The sequence below is a fragment of the Tetrao urogallus genome, assembly GCF_951394365.1.
Source record: "Tetrao urogallus genome assembly, chromosome: 4".
Classification (NCBI taxonomy): Eukaryota; Metazoa; Chordata; class Aves; order Galliformes; family Phasianidae; genus Tetrao; species Tetrao urogallus.
In genome coordinates this window covers 53,632,348-53,658,627 of record NC_136817.1, presented here as the reverse complement: position 1 = coordinate 53,658,627, position 26,280 = coordinate 53,632,348, and the positions used below count along the sequence as shown (strand labels likewise).

The 26,280-nt window shown below is 44.0% G+C and overlaps 1 protein-coding gene across 1 annotated transcript; it reads right to left on the bottom strand.

The window, feature by feature from the left end:
• Nucleotides 1-10,085: 10,085 nt before the first annotated feature.
• LGI2 (leucine rich repeat LGI family member 2) lies at nt 10,086-25,628 on the bottom strand (the record flags this gene model as incomplete). The annotated part of the gene is made up of 8 exons (XM_079535138.1): nt 10,086-10,903; nt 12,011-12,175; nt 16,286-16,455; nt 17,485-17,556; nt 18,101-18,172; nt 21,503-21,574; nt 25,226-25,297; nt 25,447-25,628. The coding sequence occupies 8 exons, from the start codon at nt 25,626-25,628 to the stop codon at nt 10,086-10,088; spliced, it is 1,623 nt and encodes a 540-aa protein (XP_079391264.1).
• Nucleotides 25,629-26,280: the final 652 nt, after the last annotated feature.

Below are 26,280 nucleotides of genomic sequence, written 5' to 3'. Positions count from 1 at the left end.
CATTCTCAGTAGGCAGCCAGGCAGAACAAGGCAGAACTCCCTAGAGGTGCATGGTCTTTTTTCAGTTCAGCCTTTAAACGGGCAGAGAGGTCACTACTAAGCAATCTCTGGTCCGTGCAAAAGGAGTATGTTATCTTGGCAATACTCCAAAAGCTTTCTGACCTGAGGATTGAAAGACCAAAGGCAAGAAGTTAAGTAGTTTGGTGTGCTGAAGACATGGTATAAGACTCTTCTTACCTTTCTTGAATTTCCATCTGTGTCTCCTGCACAGCTCTTGACAATAAATGTTATATGCTTTATGGCAATAGATATTATTAGCAAAAGGCAAATATATTCTCAAAGGATTGAATTTGTTGCCATGGCAGACAATGCAAACAATATGGGGTTAAATACAAAGAGACAAAAGAAAGCTCTTCTATTAAAGTAAATAAAATCTCATTGCTTTCTATTCAGCTCTGGAAGGTTCGCAAGTATCCTTGCTTTCCGTAACCTTGCACATTATTGAAAAGATCTTTTAATTACTCTTATTTTTTGCCATTCCCTTAGATATACTATTTCCTTGCAACTTCTGAGACTAAGATGCTTCTTTGTGCTTGACATACCATCAACATCAGCATGCAGAAGGCTTCAGAGAGAGTAGAAACTAACAGAACAAAAAACAACAGAGAGGAACCTTTCATAATCATTTTGCTTTTGATTTTCACACCCTTGTGCAATATGATGTATCCATTCGTAGGTTTTTCAGAAAATCTTTTTGAGCTGAGAGAATTCAGATTTGATGACATTGACGAAAAATCTCAGTGAAAGAGGCAGTCTTGCCTTTCTTACTTAGAAGTTACCTCACACCATAGCTGTGTGCTCATTGTGAGAATACTTTCAGTTCTATAGAGGAACTAGTTGGAGGATGGGTATTGATCTGAGAACACAAAACAAAAAAATAGTGGAATTTTACAGGAGTGATGCTTACTGGAAGAAGCACCCATAATTGGATGGTCACCAGAATGCACACAGAGTTGGTATACCCAAGCACTGCTCAAGGTCACACTGCAAAAAGGTAGGCTGTAGGAAGCCCCAGGACCCCCCTTGGCATAGAGAGATTTGGGCTTTCCTACTACCCAAGCTCTTACAATTAAGAGGGCCCAGCAAATATTCTCCTTCATCCACCCACTGGAGAGACCCTGGCAGAAACTCATGGCCTACCTCAGATCAGGGTATTGCAAAAGACCATTTAGCCATTGTTGCCATAACTAGATAATTTTACAGTACACATAGATATCTACAGAGAGATGGTCTTGGGTTGAAAGAGAAGATCCTGAACTAGCTACCAGCATAGACAATTGAAGGTGAAAAAATGCATGGATCAACCTGAGATGTTTTCAGTGAAGACAAACTCAATGCCTTGAGTGCAGTGGGAAGCAGTAGGAGTGACTCACTCTCTTCCCTAAATTATACCAGCGCGTGGGGCAGGCAGTAGACATTAGCTCCCAGTTATTCCAGAAGTTAGTATGCGGTGCCAACTCATTACTTCCTAAATAGCTTCAGTGTCAGTGCTAAGTGGCAACTGAACTGACTGTTGACATTCACTGCAAGGTCACCAAACTAAGTCTATACATAGGAACAGTTTGTCACTGCAAACGACATGGAAGTGATTTCATCTACGTATGTCTTGAGGAGGATAAGAGAAACAGGGAGCTAAATAGTCTTAGAATGGCTGGATTTTCAGTGCAAGTTGTTATTAGCAGTGTATTTCTTTCCTGCTCTCCTTCCATAGGAAAAAACAAACACCAGGCAGCACTCCTGTGCTATACAACAATGGAGTGCTAGCACACACTGCCTGATACTGGTTTGGGCACCCTTGCCCTGATGGAGCAAGGGTGGGATCAGACAGACCCAGAGGGCCCCTACACCTTAGCCATGCTGTGGTTCTGTGACTTTTTCTGTTTTGGCTCAAGTCCTGTTCCAATAGTCTTCAAGTTACCCAAAAGCTTTATCTCTGCTGATCCTTTCTATAACAGGCCTGGCTAGCACAGACAGAATAAAAAAAGAAGGTAGAAAACACTATTAATATTCAGGTCACTGAACTTGGAGGAGTCAAAAAGCAGATACCAAAGACAGCAACACCAATATGAAATTGAGTAACGGCCAGAAAAAATGAATATTCCTGCAGTGTTTCTTAAGCAATCTAGCATGCTTCTGCTGATGACTGCAGTAGATGTGCAGCAGTTCTCACTGCAGAACTCTTCCAGTTTTGTGTTGCCCCCTTTATGACCCACATGAGCACCTTGTATAATCAATGGATATCAAGATGTTACAATCACAATATAATCAAGAGAGTTAGGCAAAGTGGACAATGATAACAAAAGAGAACAAAATGGGAGGCTTACCCTTTGGTTGGGCTCACCACGAAACACCCATAGAGGCGATCTCCAGACGAGATCCTTCCCCACTGGTAGCCAGCTCTTAAATAGGTCTAGGAGAGGTGCAGCCTGGCTCCACCCCTTCTGGCAGCACAGGTGAATTGCCTTCACCCGTGCTCTTCTGGCTGGCTCATGGCTCACCTCAGGTGATCAATCAGAGGTTCAGGCCGTGACTCAGTAGTTCCCATACACACCTCTTCTATGAGGAGGGGAGGGAGAGCTGGAGTTCCTCAGCCTGGAGAAGGCTCTGAGAAGACCTTACAGTGACCTTTAGCACCTGAAGGGGGGCCTACAGGAAAGCTGAGGATGGACTTTTGATAAGTGCATATAGCGACAGGATGAGGGGAAATGGCCTTAAATTGGGAAAAGATAGATTTAGACTAAGTGTTAGGAAGAAATTCTGTACTGCAAGGACAGTGAGACATGGGGACAGGTTGCCCAGTGAGGCTGTGGATGCCCCCTCCCTGCAGGCATTCAAGGCCAGACTGGACAGGGCTTTGAGCAACCTGGTCTAGTGGGAGGCATCCCTGCCTATAGCAGAGGGGTTGGAACTAGATGGTCACCATTCAGTGATTCTGTGTCGCAAGTGGGTTGCTCAGTGTCCATGGTCAGACAGCACAGACCTGCACACTGATCCACCTAGCAGCCTGCAGCTTTCAGCACCTTCACGAACTCTTGAATTCAAAGGATGATTTGCTTCTCCTTGACAAGTAGACTACTTTTATCTGCACCTCTCTTCCTGCCATAGTATGAAACCTCTGGTTAGCCTAAAGCTCCACACGGTCTAGAACCTGCAATCAAGCCACATCACAGAGACTAGCCACACGCAACTGCTAAGATCCAGAATGGAGCAGAACAGTTAAGTCAATGGCTTTTAAAAAGAGAGATTTTGCTTTTGCTTCATTACTGTCACTGATTAATAGCTTAACTTTCCCTCCGTTTCCCTCCCTCCTTCCCTTCTATATGGAAGCTGCTCCCTTCACTGAGGAAAAGCAGGGCCAGGAGCTGCCTCATACCAAGCCACCAGAACTTTAATTCTCTGTCCACTATGCCCAAAGACCAGGATCTGCACCAGTTGGCCCCCACTGACAATCCCTCAGAAAAGAAAAAGCAAGTTATCCTCATCCAACCTGCAGATGTTGATATGAGTTGTCCTACAGTAAAGATTAACATCTCAGCTACCATTTAAATGAAAATGGCATATGGATCTTACAGCCTACTGATTCAGACATAACCTCCAAGAGACTAGAAAGAGAGGCAAATAAATTAGGTGCAAAGAAGAAAAAAAGAAAACTCAGTGGAGACAAATTCTCTGTTACCTCTCATTTTACCCCAAAATCTGATTCATATCTGAGAAAAGAAACAAACCACTGTTAGTAGAAAGTCAGCATGAGATTGGGAAATGTATTTGCATACAGGTATGCTCAGTTTTAAGCCAACAGTGACTAAAAGGCATTAAAGGGCCAATTAACTTACCCTGTTCTCTTGAATCAGGTCAGATATATCCTTAGTGCACGTCATGATAAACCAAGCAGACACTGCCAACAGGAGCCCTGATCTCTTGCCCACTGAGTACTGCCCTAGCAAAGGGCAGCTCCATCAAACCTTGCCTGTCCCACTGTTTTTACAAACCTGAGGCTTTTCCACATCATTGTATCTGTCTGCACCTCTTTGTTAGAAAATCATCTGGAGGATTGAGTCCAGCAACATTCCTTAATGTACAAGAACAACCCTGAGAGAGAAACAGGCTCCTGTCCCACACTTCCCATGGGCTCCCAGGGCCACAGAACAGACTTGCTCATCTGCGTTAGAGACCTACATGCTGGAAATCAGCCTAGATATGAGCAGAGTCCTCCCCACGCAGTTGTCACCCAGCATTTCCTCATTATTCAAGGTTGCTTTCCAGATTAAAAAAAAAAATAGTGGTTTTGGTTAGTTTTTTTATTCTCCTCCACTCCCTCCAACCCACACACTTCTTCAGCCAGCAATTTGCTCTAAGCTCACCTGGTCTGCACAGAGATAGGGAAGAAAAGCAGCTCACAGAACCCCAATATTTTAGGATTTTGCAGGACAAATTTCAGCAGGAGGCTCCTTTCTTAAAAATCATAAAAATCAGGTGGTTGCTCTTCATACGTTGGAGGCAGATGCAGTACGTTGGTGGGAAGTAACTGCAGGACTCAGTAGTTACTCACTTCATTAAGTCTTAATTGTAATGATTTCAAGGTGCAACCCCAGCAACATAATCAGATCCCCAGGTGACAGAGGTGTAAATAATTGCAATGGGCTTTTCTCCAAAATGAAAGTCCTGTTGTTTTCTCCCCACAAGCTAATGGTAGAAAACAGAGTCAGAAAATGCTGTCAGCAAGAGCTGAGAGGAGCTGGGATCCAAAGAGACCCCTGGGCTATAGAGTTTGGAAAAAATCATTAAGCAGATTTGCTGATTTAACTTTTATTTCCCCTTTCTAATTCTGGCTTGCTCTGAGAAGCATCCCAAGTAAATCTTCACCATCCTGTCCTCGTTGGCACTTTGCTTTTTATTAAACTCTGGCAAAACCACGTGCTACACTGGCAAAACTAGAAGAAAAAGAAATGGAAGAGAGAAATCAGAGCACAATGAGCAGTACTGCTGCTTCCTTCCATCTGCCAGCTCCATGCTGACCCCAGCAGCCATGGGTGATGAGTATTTCATGACCCACCGCCCTTTCATTCACCAAAAGAAAATGGAGAAGTAATTGCCAGGGCACACCTGCAGCTGGGGGACAAGTCATTGCCCTGGTCTGCTGAGTCAGAAGAACTGAAGCAGTTCTTGTACAATCCAGAGCTGATGTCCAGGCAGGAAATAGAAATGGACTCTGGAATAAAAATCAACAATTGCAAATGAATAAAAATGGGAGCAACGCTACCAGAAGCCCTTCATCCTGATGATGTCATGGTTCCCAAATGCCCTTCAGAAATGCAAATTACCCACAATGTAATAAAAAGGGCATTTTCTAGAGTGTGCAGAGCTTGTATAGTTTAATTAAGCATAAACTAGGGTGACTCTGAAAGGGAAAATGATGTGGATTGCATTCTCTGAGTGACCTTGGAAATGCATTTAGATACTTTGTCTATAAAGCAATTAAACACACACTTCAAATTCTGCCATTTCTGTTCCTTTCCTTTATTTAGTAGCATATATTCTTTTTGTTCTCCCTGATCTCACATTGATATATCTCAGTGCTTAGAAAATGATTTGTTTTCCTGTAGCATTTGTCTGCAGCCTCACCATCTCTGGTTTTCTAGATACTATTCCAGTATTTACTTACACTAAACTCCTGCTACCTACTTTCCTTGCTTTCCACCAAACAGCAATCAAGCCATTTCACTGAAGCAGCAAAATTGGAATAAGGAAATGCCCACAGAAATCTCTCATCCCAAGACCCATCCCTTCTCTCTCAACACATCCTACAGACTCTAAGAAGCCCTTTCCTTGCTCACACATTGCATCACAGCCCTCTGTGAATGTTTGCAGTGTGACTCCGAGCAGCTCCTAAAGCTTCCTTTCTATGTTTTCTTCACAGATCTGCGATGTCAGGCTGTTTGCCTTTGATTTTACTGTGTGTGCTTCTGCACAGAACCATGGCCAACTTGCCGTGTTGGCAGCTGCCCACTAGGCAGAAGTTTGCAGACAAAGTTTTGCCAAACACCACTGCAGATCAGCTCAAGGCTCTGTGGCAAGAGCAGCAGTCACATATAGGGGAAGGTAGTACAGGTGGCTTTCAAAGATGAACAGACTGACTTGCAGCTGATGTATGAACCGTGGCTAGACATTTCAGTGAAGCATGCACAAAGACCACTGACTCACAAAGAGATGGAATATCCAAAAGGGAGAAACCAGTCCTGGAGCAATTGCATCCCATCGTGGTACACAAGCCCCACTGTGGTTGTGCAGGCTGTAAATTAGCAACAGAGAATGGTGCTGCTGCTGGAGGAGGAAAGGGAAAGAAAAAGAGTGATTCCTTGCATTATTAGTGACTCGATCAGTGATTGTGCTTAAGGGTTGCTTGAAATAGCATGCATTCACTGTTGGTACATCTATATTTATTTTTCAGTGTCATAGTAAAGGCTGACGACTGCGTAAAATTTAATCAATCTTAAGAGACCCCACAGTAAAGATGTGAAAGTCTGTGGATTACTTTCAGGGTTTGGTGCCCATCCACTCCGCATTTAAGAAACCTGCTTAAGGATCTTACGTTTTGAAAACGAGGATCTCTCGTGTCTGCGGTGAGGAAAAAAGATGAAAGGGAAAAAATGCCTCTAATGCGAACGGCGGGCCGCTGCAGCAGCTGCAGTGCGCACTGGGTAACACTAGAGGGGGTGGCCGGAAAGAGCGAGCGGGGAGACCACGGGCCGGGGATGCACGTCCGACTGAGCCTGGCACAGAAACTTCGGCTAAGAGCACAGCTAAGAGCAGAGGACGGCTTCGTTCCTTTCAGGCTCCCAGACCGCCACACCGCTCACGAAAGGCCCGGGCTGCTGGGACCCGGGCGGAGCTCGGCCTGTGTGCCCGACAGCTCAGGGACGCTTAACAAACACGGCACAGCCCCGTCAGTCTCAGTAACTACATTTTATTCAAGGATTAAAGAGTACATACAGCGTCAGTAGCACGGAGTACATCACCTCTTTACTAAAAAGAGCCGAACTGAACACAGCCTTCATGTGCTCCCACTGCAGCAAGCACACTGTGTTAAAGCTATGTTGACAGCAACCACTGCTCTTTACAGAATTGTGTATTTTAGAACACGGCAAAAGTTACCAGTGGGATGTTCTGCCATCCTGTCTCACATGAGATTTTCTCACAGCTGCAGTCCGTTCTGGATATGCAAAGATTATTCGCTACTTGCAACAACTGCTTTACAGAATACAGGAGACAGAACCGTTATCGCATTTGGAAAGGCAGAATTTAGGTGCTTGGTTGCTTCACCCTGGGAGCAGGAAGGGCAGAGCGAGACTATGAGATGCTGTTAAGCCCTGAGGAATTTACCCTGCCCCCTTTTTCCCACCAACTGGTGCTGTTCCGTCCTCTCTCTGGATCTTCTCCTCACTCTGTGCACTCACCCAGCAGCTCCTGCTCTGTCCTGAAGCACGATGCTGAGCCCAGCTCCCCAAGCCCCAGCAGAGCCCCTCACATCCATGGCAGCCTGCCCGCAGCATTCATTTCCCCCACTTTCCTCTCCTGGTCCCATGCGAACGAGCCAGGCTCCTGCTGATCACTTCATCCTCTTTATTAAGCCCGTCTCTGTGGAGACCGTTTTAATTTAATTCAACTTGATAGCCGACTCTCAAATCCCCTGGACTCCCTCACAACAGTACAATCTCCTGGTATTGGATACAAAAGCACTTTCTCACCGTCCTCTTGCTTCCCCTCAAATAGAAAATATCAAGATCCAATTTCTCTAAGCCAGCTTTTAGCTCTTGGATGTGTGCCATCAATGAGTGCATAGCACTAGCAGTGAGCCCTACAAGAAACTGCTGAGAAGTGCCCCTCCTCATCAGAATATGTGACTGTATTTTAACACATTAGACAGGAAAGAAATAAAAAATGCCTTCCTACACAACTTAATGTGCTCGTCAGCCGTAGTGGCTGTATGAAGAGAGGCTGTTAAAAGCTAATGAGGAAAATGGTAAGATGTTTCGTTCACATGAACTATTTCTTACTTTTGTGGCTTTGTTAGTCTGATCCTAAGAGAGGCATTGCTAGAACTTGGAGTGCAGAGCACCAACCAGTGCTTCAGAGGTGTATGGGCGGTACTGCCCATGTAATTAAAAATAAAACCAAAATGACCAACCGTACAGGAAGAAAATAACATGTAATTTAAAAACAGAATAAAATGAATTATATCTCTGACAGGCCAATAATAACACTTTGTTTCAGAGGAGCACGGCAAAACTTGGAGAAGGCTGCGATATCCCAGTCACTGTTAGTTGAGACTTCTCGTGGGAGCCCTTCTGCACAATCCTCACCTGCAGCACTGTTCAACCTGGATATGGGAAAACCTGTGAGAACATCTCTGGTTTTAGTAATAAACCATGTTTCACATGTCCAAGGCAAAAATGTGAAGCTCACACAGCAAAGATGGTGAGATGTTCTCAAATACGGAAGAACAAAGGAAAGCTTTGTTTGCTCTGCTTCTTTTGCACCAAGTCTCCAAGGCAGAAATGCAGCAGCAAAATCCATGAGAAAATAACTTGATAAGCTACATGACATGAAAACACAAAGAAGCATAATCTATACATGGAAAAAAGAAAAAGCTTCTGTGTACAGCTGTGTTGGTTAGTATGTTAGAGAGCCTTTCAGGGAAAACAGATGCCAGCTGCTATCCCGACAGAGGCTCAGTGCACACCAGGACTGCCTTATTTAAGATGAATGAATGCCTTAGTCTGTAGCCACCCAAAATACCAAAGCAATATGGTCCGTTCACATCCTACTGTTTAACCTGCAAGACCTCCAGCAGCATGGCAACCTGGCAAAAGCCTGGAGTCACCAAGAGGAAACTCTTCATCTTGGAGGCAGAAAACACTCTAGCTTGGAACAGCTCCAGTTGTCCTGGTTTCAAAAGATTTGGTGATATTGAAGTCATATCTGGTCCTCGGCCAGGAAGACTCCCCAGATACAGCTTGTGATGAATGAAACCTGAACTTATTGCTTGTGAGCTGTGCTGGAGGAAGAGCTCTAGGGAATAAATCATCTCACTGTGTAGAGGTGAGGTGCAGCATGGAGAACACGAATGTATGTTACAGACTCAGTTTAAGCTGTGCCTCATGGAAGAATAAGTCAACTGATCTCCTTGCTAATACACCCCAATCTACTGGAACCATCAAGAAGAGACTGAACTAGGTCATTCTGGAACACCTATTAGTACACAAAGTGGACTCAATCTGCAGTCTTTTCATTCATGGCACCAACCAGACCTCTGTTACTTTCTGTTTATATTAACTTGTTAAGATCACACAGTCTGGAAGTGACATACCTTTATTTCCTGGCCATCCAAGTACTCTGGGCTGAGCTATTTGCTACGCACAATTTGTTGCTGAAACACTGATTAAGAAAAGAAAGATAGTAACAGATTTTGACTTTCTGCCTCATCCGCAGTGAGTTAAAACCTCCTGGTCTTGTTATAAACACAAATAGATGCAGATTTTGAGAAAAGGGCTCAAGTAACCAGAATAAAACACGTTCTGGAATGTTGCCATTTGCTTTTACAATTCATCAGCAGCCATAAAGAACTGCCTCTAATCTTAAAACCTTTACTGAGATGTTAGCTTAAGACTCAAAAGCATTTCTGCGCCTTGGCACAGAAATGGTACGGCTTTCCTGTCCCTTTCTCTAAGAGATGCTCAATTTACGGTATTTTCCTGGATAGAATTCAGATCATTTTCTAAGATATCAAAATTAATGCTAATGCACTGCACTCTCCTCTGAATGGCTGCAGGTTGCAAAGTGTCTTTGAAAAAATATAAAACAGACATGTCATGCAGCAATCAAGTAAATGCACTCCCTGATTAATATGCAAGTTTTAAAGTTCAGAAAATGTCATCATACTCCATAGGTGCAGCCTGTTCTTGGAAAGGTCTCTGTTTTGCTTGTATACAAATGTCATTCTACAAGAATTTCATTCCAGCAGCTTTTCATAAACTCAAGTCAATGATTATATGTTCAAATATTTGTGTGTTTCCTTTAAAACTAGAGGCAAAGAAAAAATCTCTTCGATCTGTTGACACAGCTGTGAAAGAACGTGGCGCTTGCACATAGATTTCTTTAAATAGCCTAAAGAGCTTTTTTTCACCATCCCACTGGTATATCTGGGAGAAGGTATAGTCGCTTCCCAGGGCTAGGTAGTAATTATTCTTAAAGGAGAAAGGCTGCAGCGTCATGGCTCCTCGGGATGGAAGAGCCTGAATCTCCACAAACTGTTTGCTATTCCATTTCATAACTCTGGAGTCCCCAATGAATCTTGTGAGTGTTATGTACAGGTTGTTTTGCATCCTGAAACTCTTCACAGCCAGGACGTCTTCCATGTTGGGGATTTCACCATGCGGGACAAACTTCTTTGAAGCTTTGTTCCACTGAAGTATAATGGGAACCTGTGAGCGGCTAGAGAGGATCAAATGCGATTTCCCATCTATATCAAGAAACTCAGCATCGGTGTCCCTGAACCACTCATGAAGGGACTGGTATGAGTAAAATCCTTTGTTATTCCACTTGTACACTGTTGACAAACCTGCTTTGGAGCTATCTGCTATGACAAAAAACATTTCACTGTCTATCTCAAAAAGCTCTATATCATTTGGCTTGGAAATGCGAGATACTTCAATATCCTGGAACTTGACAAACTTTGTCCAGCTCTCATCATACTTGTAAATGTGTGAGCCACCAAAGAGCTGTGCCACCACCACAAAGACTTGGTCACCAACAAGAATGGCTTTACATCCCACTATGGACTGACCTAATGTCCAAAGAAAAGAAAAACACACGTTAGCACTGTACAAAGCACCCTTTAAGCCACAGAGACATCACCACATCACCCTTTGCTCTTTTAAATCTTTATCTCATAATCTGTCTTTTGCTATGCACTCTCAGAGCTTCTTATCTTGCTTCCTTCCCCCCCCAGTACCTGGACAGATGATTTCAAATCACACCCCTCAAGGTGTGCAAGTTCCTCTTCATCCAAAATACGTTTTCTTTCTCTGTCCAAATATGTACTCCCTATTATCCAAAACAATTATTTGATCCAGTTTTTATTACTCAAAATAACGAGTTATCTCCTGACTCAGCAAGAACTTGAAATTCTTTTATTCATAAGAAATCTACATTTCTGGTTTAACCAGAAAGATGAAACATTCTGTTTTTCTTGAGGAGTCACAGCCAGCTTTTTGCCACTGTAAGTAGAAATACTGTGGATATAGCCCCTGACAGCAAGATGAAAAAGATAAATCTAACCTTGTTGTTTGTTAAGCATTTAAGTATTCCTGAAATTTTAGATTATATTAAACTCAGAATATTTAGGACTATTGCAGTTATGATCAATTTTGTAATCTCAAGTCACTAGACAAAATCTACACCAAAAGGTAATAACCAAACTGTATGAAATGATCTGCTGCAGCAAAGGAAGTCTTCTCTGAAACACAGTTTATGTAGTACCACATCTGCACAGACTCCTCTGTACTTGCTTTGCTGCAGTCATTCCAACAGACTCGTGTTGACACCATAGTTGACCCCTACCCACTGCTGTTTCACAGCTGGCCTGTGATGAACTATCATCCTTCCAGAGCCAGTAATGCTGGAGGGATAGGATTAATCTTGAATACCATAAGATATCTGCAGTGTAGACAGGAATACTCAAGCTGATTATCCAGTCTCTTTCTGGTCTAATTTAGTCACAGAATACTCTAGTGAAGATTTTACCCAGCCTGTAGATATCTCCTTTAGGAGAGGATATCAAGATCTATTTCTCTATGTACTGAGTATAAACATAATTCTCAACAACTGGTTTAGGTCCACACTGCAAAGGGCTAAACTCCAACTAGTTTCCTGTTTCCTTTTCACTAGTTACCTGTGATGTTGTCATAACTCCTGAAATTCATTTCAATATGATCCCACTCGAGCACCATGCAGTTCTCCATGCTGGGCTGTGCAATGGCTACAAACACATCATTTTTAGAGTTGAATGTATCCACTGACACTGACTGGTAGGGCAAAATCTGGTGAACAACAAAATCTAAAAAAGCACATTACAACAGTTAGGATATATTCTTGCTGAAAATGCAAACTAAGTAGTAGTTGATTACAAACAGCAAATGAGTGATATATTCTGAATTCTATATAAGCCTATGATGGAGGTGTCAGTGCTCACGTTAAGCATGCAGCAACAGGGGAAAGCGTCTTCTTGCTTTAAGCATCCCTAAACTGTCCTCTGGAAAGAGAGTTGTGAAGGAGATCAAGCAGGTAAATAATGTCAGAATTTCAGTTTCCCAGCTAGGCTGGCTGGTATCCTTGAAATCAGGATACATTCAAACAGTCACATGCCACCAAAGAGAAGACTCTTTCCCCACAGCTGGAAGTTGCTTTCCCATCAAGTCAAATGGCCTTGGTAGAATCATTTTCAAGCTGAGAGCCAGCAACTTCCAGCTGAAGTCCAATAACTTCTTAAGACATGCAAATTTAATCACTAGCAATTTGTGTTACGCTAAACCAGGCAGAAAGTGAAATAATATCTGAAGTTTGCCTGGGGATAACCCCATTTTGGCTAGACGATAGATAAAATGGTGTAATCAAAATCTCAGTTAACGTAGCGTTTTATGGGGCATTGTAAAGTAGTTTAAGCATAAAATACAACCAACCTTCAAATTACTATCCAGTGGAAAACTTAATCTAAATACTAAGACTGAGGAGTTGGAGCAATCTGTAAAGACCAGCCCAAAGTTCAAGATTTTTGCTCAAAAGCCAAGTGCCTGCAGATTTAGTCCTAAAATTCATATTGAGCTAAGTCAGTACAGAGCCAGCCTGGGGCAAAAAAAGGAAACCCTGAAATTGATATTTGGCCTAAAACTTGGCAAAGTCATCATTATCAGAAAAAGAAATAAATATAGCAGAGTTGACAAAGAAAAGCCAGCACTTAAAAGGTACTTTGGCCTAGGAGGTACCAGAAGACCTGCATGGAATTTATGTAGATATAAGCATACAGAAAAGGAAATGAACATTCCACTAAGATGGAGTTTCTCTGAAGAACCAGACATTGCCCTGCTTCAAGTTCCATTTGCTACATGCTTCCACTATTCACTCCTACTTTTGAAGGGCCTGAGCATTCAGGGATTTTGGGATTTCTAATCAAGTCCTCACTTTGGTCCCTCAGTCTGGCATGTTAAGAAATACTTGTTTTTCAATTAAGAACTCTTTGTCTCTGCATGCATGAAAGCTTTTGCTCTTGAGGAGTTACACTTCTGGAGAACAAAGACAGATGACAACCATCACGCAAACACAACAGGTTCCAGAGCTGCAACAGAAACAACAGTCACTATTCTGTGAGGGTCTGCTACAGGCAGAGCATGGGATTGACACAGCAGTGCAAATAGGAAAACAAGAAAATTACCTTCATTCCCACTGGAAAAAACAAAAAGACTGGGGAACACCAACAACAAAATTTGCAGAAAGAAGTGATAAATCATAAGAGGTAGCGAAGGATGGGACAGAAACAGATGTAGTCAAAGAAAATTGAAATACTTTTAAAATCTTGAGGGGAAAAAAGCATAGCTCTAACACTGAAAAAGATATCTCAACAGTTTTGAAGCACTTTGAGGAAATCTGCAAATTAAAACAGACCAGTTTGTGAGTTAAAATCTGTTGCTTGTTCAGAAATGATTCAGTGTTAACACTGCTATTTTTACTTGCACTTGTCACCGGGCTCTTTATGTCACTGCATGACTAAAAACGGGTAACTAAATCAGACATAACCAATTAAAAAACAGTAAACCAAGCTGTAAATACCAGACTAATGTGGAACACAGTTACACACTAAAGAGATGTTGACGCATCAGGCTTGCCAAAAATTTAGGCCTTAAAGGTAATAGAAGTGGTAAGACTGCTTTCAAGTCTCCTGAAAGTAAGTACACATTCCCTCAAGGGGCTTATAGTCAAACCACAGTGCTGCTGGATACATCTGTAGGAGAAATAAAAACAAACAAACAAACAAACAAAACCCAAAGTGAAATGGATTAACCTGCTTCATGATGGAAGCTGTGAGAAATGGGAAAGACAAGATGGTACAACTGCAAGAGTTAGAAGCGCAGGTCACAGGCACTGTCAATAATTTTCACAGTAAGTGACCAAGCATTTCGTCCTCTGGATTTTCTTTAATTTGGCAGCACTTCTTTACATCTCCCTTTCTGTCACCACTGCATCAGTTCAGCAGATGCAATGAGCCAATGGAGCTGATGAGAAAATACTTTACCAAGCAAACTCCTTCATTACCACATCCAACCAATCATGCTGGACACACCAGTCCTCAGGGAATGAATGTGGGCATATTTTGTTTCCCTCCAGATCTGGGGGAAGCAAGGGCAGAGAAGGGAAAGGCAGTTGTGGCCTAACATAGGCCACCAGCAAGTCCACTAGCAAGTCCACTGCAGGGCTGCAGTTTACAGCAAGTAGTGACTGGTTCAATGCATGGGACGTGATGCTGTCTGAAATGACACAGTCCTGAAGACTTACATTTACACTCTATTTGATAGTCTCTTATAGGTCACTTCTGTATGAATGCTATCCCTCTCAGATGCTCTGTAAGGATGCTGAGGCCCCACTGCTTCTACACCTTCACTACAGACCTGAGCTCCAGACTGCTGTCTGCTCTCAGGCCAAGCAAGGTTAGGCACAGTGTCCTTGTCTGGTTGGAAAACATCTTTTACTATCTGAAGAGTATGTTATATCCATATGCCTGCGGCTAGAGCATAGGTGGCCTTTGAATAAAAACATTCACGGTGCAATCCTTGCACCGCATAACACCTTAGCTTCCCAGCAAAATCTACAGCACGTGATGTTACACTTATGCTCAGTGAAATTTCATTTATAGCAGACAAAGAGACTAACTTTATGGATGAATTTAGCCTGTAGCCATTTCAGTTCGTATCTAGACGCAAAGAAATGACACAGTATAGGGAGGTTAATTTAGGTCTGAGGGCCAGGAAGGTAAGTAAGGATTGTTTTCCCATACTGTCAGTGCTGTGCAATTTCTTAAACTAGATTCTTAAACTAAAATGAAGCTTACTTTTACACCTTATTTCTGCACCTCCATGGATTTACAGACACAGTAACCTAGGCAAAGTTCTAAGCTACATTGGTCACCTGCATTTGACATCCTTTTATGTGGCACATTATCATGCTTTATCCCTGCTGCTCTTCTGACATATTTTTTAATTTTTAATTTATTCTCTTTCCCTTTAAATATTGCCCTTGGATTACCATTCATATCGTGTCCCAAAACTTTATTTTATATTACTAGTAATATAAAACTTCTCTACTGTCTCTTAATGATGAAGACTAATTTGATGACAGATGAAAGAACTTGAATGCCTCTGATATTACTGTATAGAAAAGAAAAGGCAAAGTGCTGACATAATATACATGAAACATGAAAACAATACCTGCAGCTGATATTCTCAGTTGTATGATGTGACTACATTTAAATACAGGCAACTGCTGCTATCTGGTCATGAAATATAAGCATACCCACATGCAAGTGTCTCTTCACTTCGGTCTGCATGCTTTACATTACCTAAAATAAAAATCAAGAACCTAAACAAGACAGTTCTCGGAATATTAATGGACATTTATCTCCAATTTAATGGAGTACCATAAAGAACAGCTGGCAGTATTGTTGCCACATTTGGTGATATTAAATTGTGGTCTACTGAATAAAGGTAGCAGATATAGCCAAATCATTTGAACTTCTCTTCATTGCTTTCTGTGAAGCAAAAAACGATTTAGGAAGTTCACCTGACATAACTATACGGCCTTATTCCATACAATAGAATGCATGCTGTGATGAAAATTAGGTCACTAGCAAGCCCTAAGACTTTAAGAATAAGCAAGACTTCAAGAATATGGCTACTCCCAACTCTTCTCCCATTATCACTTAATCTCAGTAAAAACTGTACTTTGGCTTCAAAATGTAATTTCCTCATTTTATGCTTGTTCTAGCATTCCACGGTGCTCTGTATGTTACCCTTTTTTCTCTTCCTCCCACCATGTCATGCTCACAGAGGTGCTGTAGTGTAATATACACCTCTGATATTTAACTATTTGTAGTGTGCTTAGAAATGTACATTCTGAATACCTGTAGCGGTGCATTCATAATCAAAACTTGTCACATCATTTAACTTCTTATCCTGATATTCTGCTGGACCAATACAGAGGACATCAGAAACAGTGGAATTTGTCATCTTTAACCACAAAAACAACCACTTGGCTTTGCAGTCACACTCAAATTTATTTCCCCTTAAATCTCTAAAAAACACACAAAAATAAACATATTTGAAAAGGTTGATAGCAATATGAATTTACAGAACTGTTAGCACCTTGACATAATGAACTTAAAACACAACTCTGATATGTTTTTGAAGTGAGAGGAGGAAAGACTTCTTAATGTGCTCTTAATACCTACGCTCATTCACTGAAGTGTTCACCCTAGAAAAACAGTTTCAGTCTAGGAAATAAACCCAGGTATAATGCTAGCAATAAAAGCACTGTGATTCATGTAAAGTCACCCCTGTTTATAACTTTTCATAGGATTAGGACTATAGCATAATAAATCCTCACAGAGCACTTGTCTGCTGCAAGTCTGCATCCCATCATCTACTGCTGGCACAGACAAATCCCATTCCTTCACTGAACTACCCAGGCACCTTTGGTGAGCAGGATGGTCTTGCTGGTATAATTTCTGTGCAGATGTAAATACAGATGTAAGGCTAGTATTTTTAGAGTCACTCCTGATGTGGAGTCTAACTTACTAACAGCTTAACGGTAGGGGCAGCTTAAATAACATGCCCCTACTAACGTGCCTGGTCTTCAACCCCACGGCAATTCTTGTGGCTACAGTCTTTAGTTGAGAGAGCCAGGCCAAAAACAGGAAGCTGACTAGCAGCATAGCTATACATGAAAACACTGGCAATAAGACAGCAATATGCTACAACTGCGTGAAAAAGTATATTTGTAAATTAACACCTTCAACTAAAATAATCTCATGGAATACTTGCAACATTAACAGGAAAAACTATTCAGAGAAATTGCTGTCATAAAATTAATTGTCCATTCCACTAAAAAAAATATATGCAAAACATTTGTTTCTCAAATCAGTGATTTGAGAAACAGCAGTCATTTTGGAGAAGTCCATCAAGTAAATAATATTAAAATGAGAAAAGACAGAACAACAAAGTGCACATTTACATACACAGCACCACACAAATGCAGAACTTAAACCGCAGAGCAACAGAGTGATAGTAGCAGGAGGTCAACAGAAAGATTTTCATTACTTACAGTTCAATTAGAGAATCTAAATCACTGAAGACATCCCTTGGCAGAGTTTTCAGATGGTTATTGGCCAAAGAACTAGAAAAGAAAGTTAGAGCTTAGTATCATTGTTACATCATCTCTCATACCATCTTGTTGACACCTGCTAAGTCTGAACTCACCTACAAAACGTTAATTATGGGATACTTTCCAGTCTCCAGCATTGTTAATAACTACCAGGAACACGCATGCATTCATTATACTTATTTAAGAATGGTGATTCCTTGAAGAATATGAAGCTGATGCAGAAGTAAAACATATAAAGCTGTTTTATTGGATGAAATGTAACAGAGATCAATGACTGAACATGCTGGAGAAAAAGAGGAATGTTAACTACAAGTATGTAACACCACAGTGGCACCGCTGGCAGCACCCACAGGCAAGGGTTGTACCCCAGTGAGACCTGTGAGCATGCACAGGCAGCTGGATGTGCGGCAGTGCTGCCTGAGCAGGCATTTTTTAAAGGTCACTTCTCAATTTATAGAAGGCACATTACCAACAGTCAGAGGTGTTGGCTTGAAAACCATCTATTGCGAGGAAGAGTTGTGCTCCAGTACAAATTACTAAGTGTTAAATAACTTACAGGTGGGTCAGGTCTCGAAGGCCACGAAATGCATTTCTTGATATGGTTTCTATTTTGTTTCCTTCAATGAATCTAAGAAAAAAAAAAAAAAGTACTTTAGAAGACTTCAAGTAACATTATGAGCACCATCAGTGCTTTAGCCTACGTCCGCCAAACTCTGGAGGCTCCTGCGTAGCCCCTTCAGACTTAGACAGGGGGAAGTCTCAGTGGAGTTGTCACCTTTCCTCTGGTGTACTGCAAGAAGTAAAGCATGTAGCACAAGGGAGAGCAAGTGACACAAATATGCAGTAGCAGAGAAACAAAGTGAGCTAAGCAAAAACCATTATTTCTCTGTTGCTTAATTCTTGTGGAACGTGCTGCATGAGGAAAGAGACTTGGGTAAGAGAGACTTCTGAGATGGACTTAGAAGCTCAAGTCCTGCCTTCCTCAACAACCTAAATACAGAAATGACAGGGCAGCACAGAGGTGCCAGTGTTGTGCAGGATGCAGATGGACACTGCTTGCAAGTTCGTGCCTGAAGGGATGGTGCCCACAGCCAGAGGGCTGCATATGCAGTGCCACCTTCACACCCACAGAACCAAAAGGCTCTCTGCTGCAGTCACTGCTGTCACATGAACCCCAGCAATATATTGGCATTCCAAGCTCAAAGACTGCCTATGTGGCAAGACCTCTGCTGAAAGCCTTGTGTCTTCTTGCTGCCATGTTCCAGTACTCTCCAGCCAGGACATCACCTCTGCAGGGCTCCTTAACACACACAGGTCCTGGCCCTGCGTGCTGGAGGAACTGATAGCCACATATCGATTGCAGGAGTATGCTGCTCATCCTGACTGCATGTCAGCATTTAGAAAAAGAGCTGACATTTGAGCATCCTGCACCTAGAGCACTTGAGGACACATTCATAAATGCACCATCAGTTCTGTAAAGTGGCTGTAGCCAGGTGGCCATCAAGATATTGCATGGTACAGATGTATCTGGATGAAGAAAGCTGCATACGGACTTCAGAAACAGTTTATGAGACAAGAATATCTCCTTCCCCTCTACAGGCCCTTGTTTGCCACCCAGGAAGACAGAGGACAAATGTTGTGAGTCAATGTCATTTCTTGAGTGAGTCAAGAAGGGGCTGCAGCCTGCAGTGGAATGCAGGAGATGACAAAAGCTCTGTTTAGACAAAGCCAAAATCCTTCATGAGTTGACTGGCATCCTCACTGCACGCAAAGGATGCAGATGATGAAGTACTGCATGTGAATGGAGGGCGTCAGTTATGGGTCAACCATACTCAGTTACAAGGCAGCCTGGAGACATGAATTCAATCCACAGAGCACAAAGCCACAGTGCTCCCTCACACAGTACTCAGTACACAGTCAGCTTGTCGGACAGTGCAAATAAACACTGAACGCAGTGCAACAAGATGGTGGAAATCTGGGCTGGGAGTCAGTAAATTTGCTGGATTTCTTTGCAACCAAACCCAGTCTCAAAGGACTGCTACCCTGGGAACGTCAGCAAAGCTCCCACCTTTATCAGACATTTTTGTCCCGACTCTGCAAACGTAGCTGGGTAGATTTAAAGGTGCACGAAATACCATCATCAGCTTTGTGAGTGCAGTGTGACACAGCACAAGAGCCGCTCCTGCTAAGGGGTATACAGGTATCTGCTGCAGCTGCTCCCCTGCTGCTCTTCATTTGGAAACTGCTCGGTACGCAAAGAGCCTTGACCGTGTTCATCAGCAGTGTCCTCTTCTCTGTAAGGTCTGATCATTGGTAACTGAGAGACATGAGTTATTACAATTGTAATGATGTTACCATCTGTACAGCTGGAAGAAAAAAAAAAAAAGGAAAGGAAAGGCCACTCACTCATGTACAGTTCCCAAAAGACACAGGTGAGATCTGCTGCAAGAGGAAGCGCCCTAGGGACTCAGCTGGGAGGATGACCACAACCATTAACTGAGACCAGTTAGTTGGCTGTTACTAAAAGAAACTGAATCTCCAAGGCTTTACCAGTCTTAATTCTGTTCCCTGATTTGCAATTAGCAGCCAGGGACAGAAATTGTCCCTTAAATGAGATGAGGAGGATCAGAGGTCTCTTCTTTCAAACAGAGGTCTGGCCACAAATACCAGTGCAACAGCTATTGTAGTGCATGTTGTTGTGGCAAGGCTCCATTTTAGACTCATCGCCGCTTCAAAGCCTAAGCAAGTCATCACTGAAACAACATAAAAATATTTGCAGGGTTTTCTTCTCCTCCTTTTTACCAGCATTCTGCAAATTACTTTTTTTTTTTTTTTTTTTTTTCCTGTAGACACATGTAAAAGAGAATGATTAGATAACTACCACTCAAAAATCGTGAGCTGAATCGTAGATTCCAACACATGCCACATACAATTATCCTCTATTTCTTGGTCTGCTAATTCTACCGGTGGCTGCTTCTCCTGTATTAGATCATTAGTCCTCAATGCACCCCAACTTCATCCTACTTACCTGAAGGACTTTAGCAAGAGTCAGTTTTATGAGCATTGGTCTTCCTTTAGACAAAGGCAATTGTTTTCCACAGCAACCTTTCAGCACAGAAAGGTGGGTGGAAAGATGAACTTTCTTTCAGATCATATTCAGAGTTTAGAACATACCAGCTCGTGTCCGGTAACACAGAGAAATGGCAGTCCTTTGGAGTATGAAGTGAGGACAACCTGGTACCAGGGCTATTACTTTTTTTAAAAGAAAAAAGGGTGACCTAAAAAAAGAAAACAAAAAAGATCGCGAAATGAAGATAACGTAAAAATCAACGGAGAACTGAACTAAGTTCAGAAAAGGAAAGTTAAAATAAATTTAAATAATAATGTAAATAATTACAATAATTTCTCTTATATGAAATATATATTGATATATTCATATATTCGTAATTATTTATAATATAAAAAAATGAATGCCACGGGCATTAAATGGAATGTCAGAACAAAGACAAAGTTGAAGAGGAAAGTTGGGGAAAGAGGATCAGTACGGTAATCAGGGCTGTTCCGGGCAGTACACCAACGCCCTGCAACTCCTCCTCAGGCTGTCAGCAGGCCACGGGAGGCTTCACCGCCTCTCCTGAGATCCAAACTCCTTGAAAGTGATGGCACTGTTTTGTGAAGCCGGGACAAGCTCTTGCTCAGCAACGTTTTTTCAATGTACTGTAATTGCACAGAGCCATCTTGCACTCACAGCATATACTAAAAATCCACTGCAACCTCTGAAAAATGGTGAGCAACCATAAAGGACATTTGCACAGAAATGGAACATCAATCCATCATCCATCTCCCCTGCTTCTGGTAATCACAGTAAAGAGTAAGACTCCACAGCAGGAGTCTTGGTAACGTATCAAAACCCCTTGATTTATAGTGGTCAGGTGAATACAAAAAATACTGAACTTACAGGTATTCTAGATGGAAGAGACCAGCGAAGGCATCATCTCGTATAACAGTAAAGGAGTTTGAGTTCAGCAAGCTGAAAACAGAGAACAGGCAATGGGAAAGCATATTAAAAGCTGACACACCGGATTATGCCAGTTGTGTTTATTGACTGTGACCAAACCCATCTTACTGACTCAAGCCCATATTGCCCCACCAATGCAGCACACATAAAATACCGTGGAATGGTCTATGAAAAATAAAAATCAAAGGCATAATGCAGTGCTAGTTAAAGTCCGCACTCCCCGGGAAATATGTTCGCTGTACCATTCATCTTGGCTAAATACAGCCTAGCCCTGGATTGCTTTGTCCCCTAAGTAGGACAAGCTGTCCTTTCAGGGTAAGTCTGCTGTGTGTGTATCCCAGGTGCCCACAATAATCAAGACACACGGAAAATTTTCAGAGGCTCAGTGTTACTCCCCAGCTTTGAGAAGTGGTAAGCCCTTTTGTACAAGCACCAGCTTTCATTTAAGCAGTCTTGGTGCACTGGGGCTCACCTGTTCTCAGCTCACAGGGAACTTGCCCCAAGCTTGATCTGCAGTGTGGAAGGAAAGCACCCATTATGCACCACCCCACTGTCAGCTGCAAACTGAGACGTGCCTGAACAGCCAGAGATAAAAAGCCATGCTGTCTCTGGGGAGCGTAACTCTGCGTCTGCATGCACCAAGGAGAAGGTCTCCTGGTGCTGCATTGCTTCCTCTGCAAACTTCAGGGTCAAAAAATGGTAGAGCTACATTGAGCAGTTGTCACTTGAGCCAGGACAGTGAGGTAGGGAGAAGGAAGCTACAGAAAGGCTTGGCCAGCAAAGCTCCTTCTTTGCAGTATGAGAGCACAAAGGAGCACCAGACGCCTCCAGTGTCTACGGTCAAGGCACAGACGGCAATCTCGTTTGAAGAAAAAGCAAAACTTTCCATCCAGTCTAAAAATCAAATATTACTCAAAATAAATCATTTTTAGTAAAACTTCTGAATTTTCAGCCATGAGTGAACGTCTGCACTAATTGCTTTACTCCAGTAATTTATTAATCCTCCATTTGTATGGTTTTAGGCATTTTATTAAAATTAATTTTTAAGACTAATGAACACAAAATACAAACTTTCCCTGTGATCGTGGGTTATTATGTTAATACTAGACAAATATTTCTTAAATTATTCTGTACAAATCTAAGAAAGATTCAGGCTGCAATCAGAAAGAAATCACTGCATTCCTGCTTCATCATGGCTACTGTGACTGAAGATTCAGTCCTGACGTACAACAGTGCCCCATGCAGTGTTTAATTTTTCATCATTTAATCATTCCTTTTCTCCTGTTTGAAGGACAAACTCCTAAATTACACTGACCAACAAAATTTGTCAGGGGCTGGGATGATGATGATGGTAGTGGTTACAAACCCTTCGCACTGCAACAGAAATGAAAAGGGCAACTTCTGCTTTTCTCCAGCTGACCCTCCCCCTGTTAGCTCAATGTTTCCTCCTGGAAATCCTCCACATCTAGTGAGAGGAAGTAACCTTCCTCTGCTCTTCTTCCCTCCTCCTGCTACCACTGTCCAAACCAAAATAGATTCCCCATCTCCCATTTCGTACCCACCATTTTTCTCAAACCACTGTCAGGTTCATCTCTTTCCATTCCAAATAGCACAGGTCCTGCTGTTTCCTGCAAAGTCCTCCTGTCCTCTGTCCCGGGTTCTGTACTGGTCATGAGCTCCCCCTAAAGCTTTGGTTTGGACTTCGGTTATGCTCAAACACCCTGGGGTAAATCCTCTATTGCTCTGAGGAGATCAGAGAAGGCACAGTACGAACATGCTATGCTTTTAGTCCTGATCTGTGCTTTCAACAAAAAGGGGGTGGGGGTCACCAGCCTCTCCTTTCCCAGGCAAGTTTTTCATGTGAGAAAGGTTACGGAATGCTTCATGTACTAGAGAAAACCTTAGCACAACAGTAATTGCCATTTTCCCATTAGCATACACTGGAATAACTATATTTAGAAATGAGGTGGTTAATTGCCCTACTTGCTCTTGCTTACTGTATCCTCTCACCCTAAAATTCAATCTGACCAACTACCTCATCTCAGACTTCACTGCCTGGTGCTAATGAAAATGAATACCTTCATGGCACCTGGCCAAAGCTGAGCCAGAACCTGTGAAGACTCAGATTCTCAGGCCTTACAATCATACAGTCATCTAGGTTGGAAAAGACACTCAAGATCACCAAGTCCAACCATCAACCTGACCTATCGAGTTCCATCATTAAAACACATCCTTCAGTGCCACACTCACAGGTCTCTTAACCACTTCATTTGATGTTGACTCTACCACCTCCCTGTGCTGCCCATTCCAATGCCTGGCCACCCGTTCTGTGAATAATTCTTCCTAATGTCCTCCCTAAACCTCCCCGGCACAATCTGAGACCATTTCCTTGCATCTCATCAGTTGTCACCAGAATAAATAGACTGGTACAGTCCTTGCTGCACCCTCCTTTCAGCCAGTTGCAGAGAGCAATGAGGCCTCCCCTCATCTCCTCTTCGCCAGACCCATCAGCCCCGGTTCCCTCAGTCATTCCCCATAACTTGTTTTCCAGCTCCTTCACCAGCCTCGTTGCTCTTCTGCACACACCTGAGCAACAAAACATCCTCTTTGTAGCGAGGGGCCCAAAAATGAGCACAGTACTTGAACTGCGGCCTCACCAATGCTGTGTACAAAAAGGCAGTCCCTGCCCTGCAGGCCTCCATCCCTCACCTTGCCCACCGCTCTGCAGTGTCTTTAACAAGGTGACGTCCCTCTCCCTGGATGGTGAGCCAGACCTTCTGGAAGAAGGTGACGGGGCACAAGAGCACCAGGGCACTCCACTACCACATGCCCTTTGGGATTACCTCTTGCCAAGACCAGTTTTAACTGATTTCTCTGTGGCAAGCGCTCAGCCTCTATTTCTGGCAAGCCATGCATTTTCTCACCGTATTTTTCCTCAGAGCACCCCTTTACTTTGGGAGTAACCCAGTCCCTCCAGGGTGAGGTGTTCAAGCTGGGGCTGTGCAGCTTGTGCAGGCACCCATATCTGTGCTCTGCCCTGCTCCTGCCTCCCAGGACAGCTGAGTGAAAGCCCATGGGAAACACTACACGACTGCAGCATGGGCACAACCATGGGACTGACCCAAGGTCACCAAGGAGCACTGGGAGGCATTGGAGGGGCCGGCCGCCCTGCAGGCCAGGTGCCAAACCTCAGTCGTGCCGCAGGCAGCGCACAAGCTGCTCTCCTCGGTTGGGCACGCGATCCTCCTGTCCCCAGCAGCCACGTCCCGTGCCGCGCTGAACTGCCCCGCAATGTCCCGAAGGGACGCAGGAGTCACCCGCACAAAACTGGGCCCACCGGCACAACCTGAGCGGGGGACAGCGCTCACGTGGCTCCAGGGGGAAACGCTGTCCTCAGCTTCTTTAAGCTGAAACTCAAAGTGGAATTCAGGACATCAAGGTAACACTTTTTCGCCTTTAGCGCATAACTACACGTTCTATGAACTGGTTCATGATGCTGTAGCAATACAGAAAATTCACGCCTGGGTTACCGAACGGCGGCTGTGCCATCGAGATGCACCGGCTGTGGCTTTACCTGCTGCCGCTCCTCCTAAAGGCGCGCCCGTAACGACATCGAGGAGCGGCGAGCAGGGCGCTAGCGAGATGCTTCCGTGCGATACTTACAGCAGCTGCAGGGAGGGCAAGTGGGAGAACATCCTGTCCTTGACTTCGGAGAAGGTCCCGTTCACCAGGCTCCTGGCGGAGGGAGAGAAAAGCCACGTTTGAGCCAGCGCGGGCTGCCGGCAGCCCCAGCGCGGCGTCCCTGCCGCGAGAACCCCGGCGTCACGGCAAGCGGCACCGCCGGCTCCGCGCCCAGCAGACCCGCCCGCAGCCGCCGCACTCACAGCGAGCCGAGCCCGACGGGCAGGCTGCGCGGCGCCCCGGCCGCCCCCACGCACAGCGCCGACTCTCGCCAGCAGCTGCAGGGCGGCGCGCAGCGCGGCGGCGGCCTCCGCGGGGCGGCGGGCGGCGGCGGCAGCAGCAGCGCGGCGGCCCAGAGCGCCAGGAGCCGCAGCGGGCCCGCCATGCCCGCGCCGCCGTTGCCCGCCGGCCGCCCGCCGCCGCCTCCCGCGCCCTGACATCAGCGCGGCGCCGCCCCGCGCTGCGGGCCCGCCCCCCTCGTGGGAACGGGCAGGGGCTGCGTGCCGGCCCGGGGCGGGGTGGCGGCCGTGCTGCCTTGCTGTGGGGATGGGGAGTGGAAGCTGTGCTCTGAGGCAGCGGAGGTGTTAGGAATGCCCCGAGGGCTGACTCGGAAATTACTTCTGGCAAGTTGTTGAACGAGGAAAGCGTTTGGGGTTGGAAGGATCGTTTGTGCGATGTGCAGATCTCAGTATGTCTGCGGGGATTATGTCATTGGCAAGCGCGTGGAAATTGTTGCAAACCACGAGCCTCGCTGGGTTTTGCTGGTACAGCTGGGCTGTGGGTGCCTTGTGCCGTCATTACAAAGAAAAGAAAGGAATTCTTTTATACAATAGAAATATACAAAGAAGCAGGAATGCTACCAGCAGTGCAGAAGGTGATTTTCCACTAGAGAAGTTGTGACAAGAGTTGTCCCCATGAAACACAGCTGCTGGGGCCATCTGGGGATGCCACTTCAGGATGACTTGGGTGTGTTCACAGAACCACAGCATGGCTGAGGTGGAAGGGCCCTCTCTGGTCCCACCCCTGCTTCAGCAGGG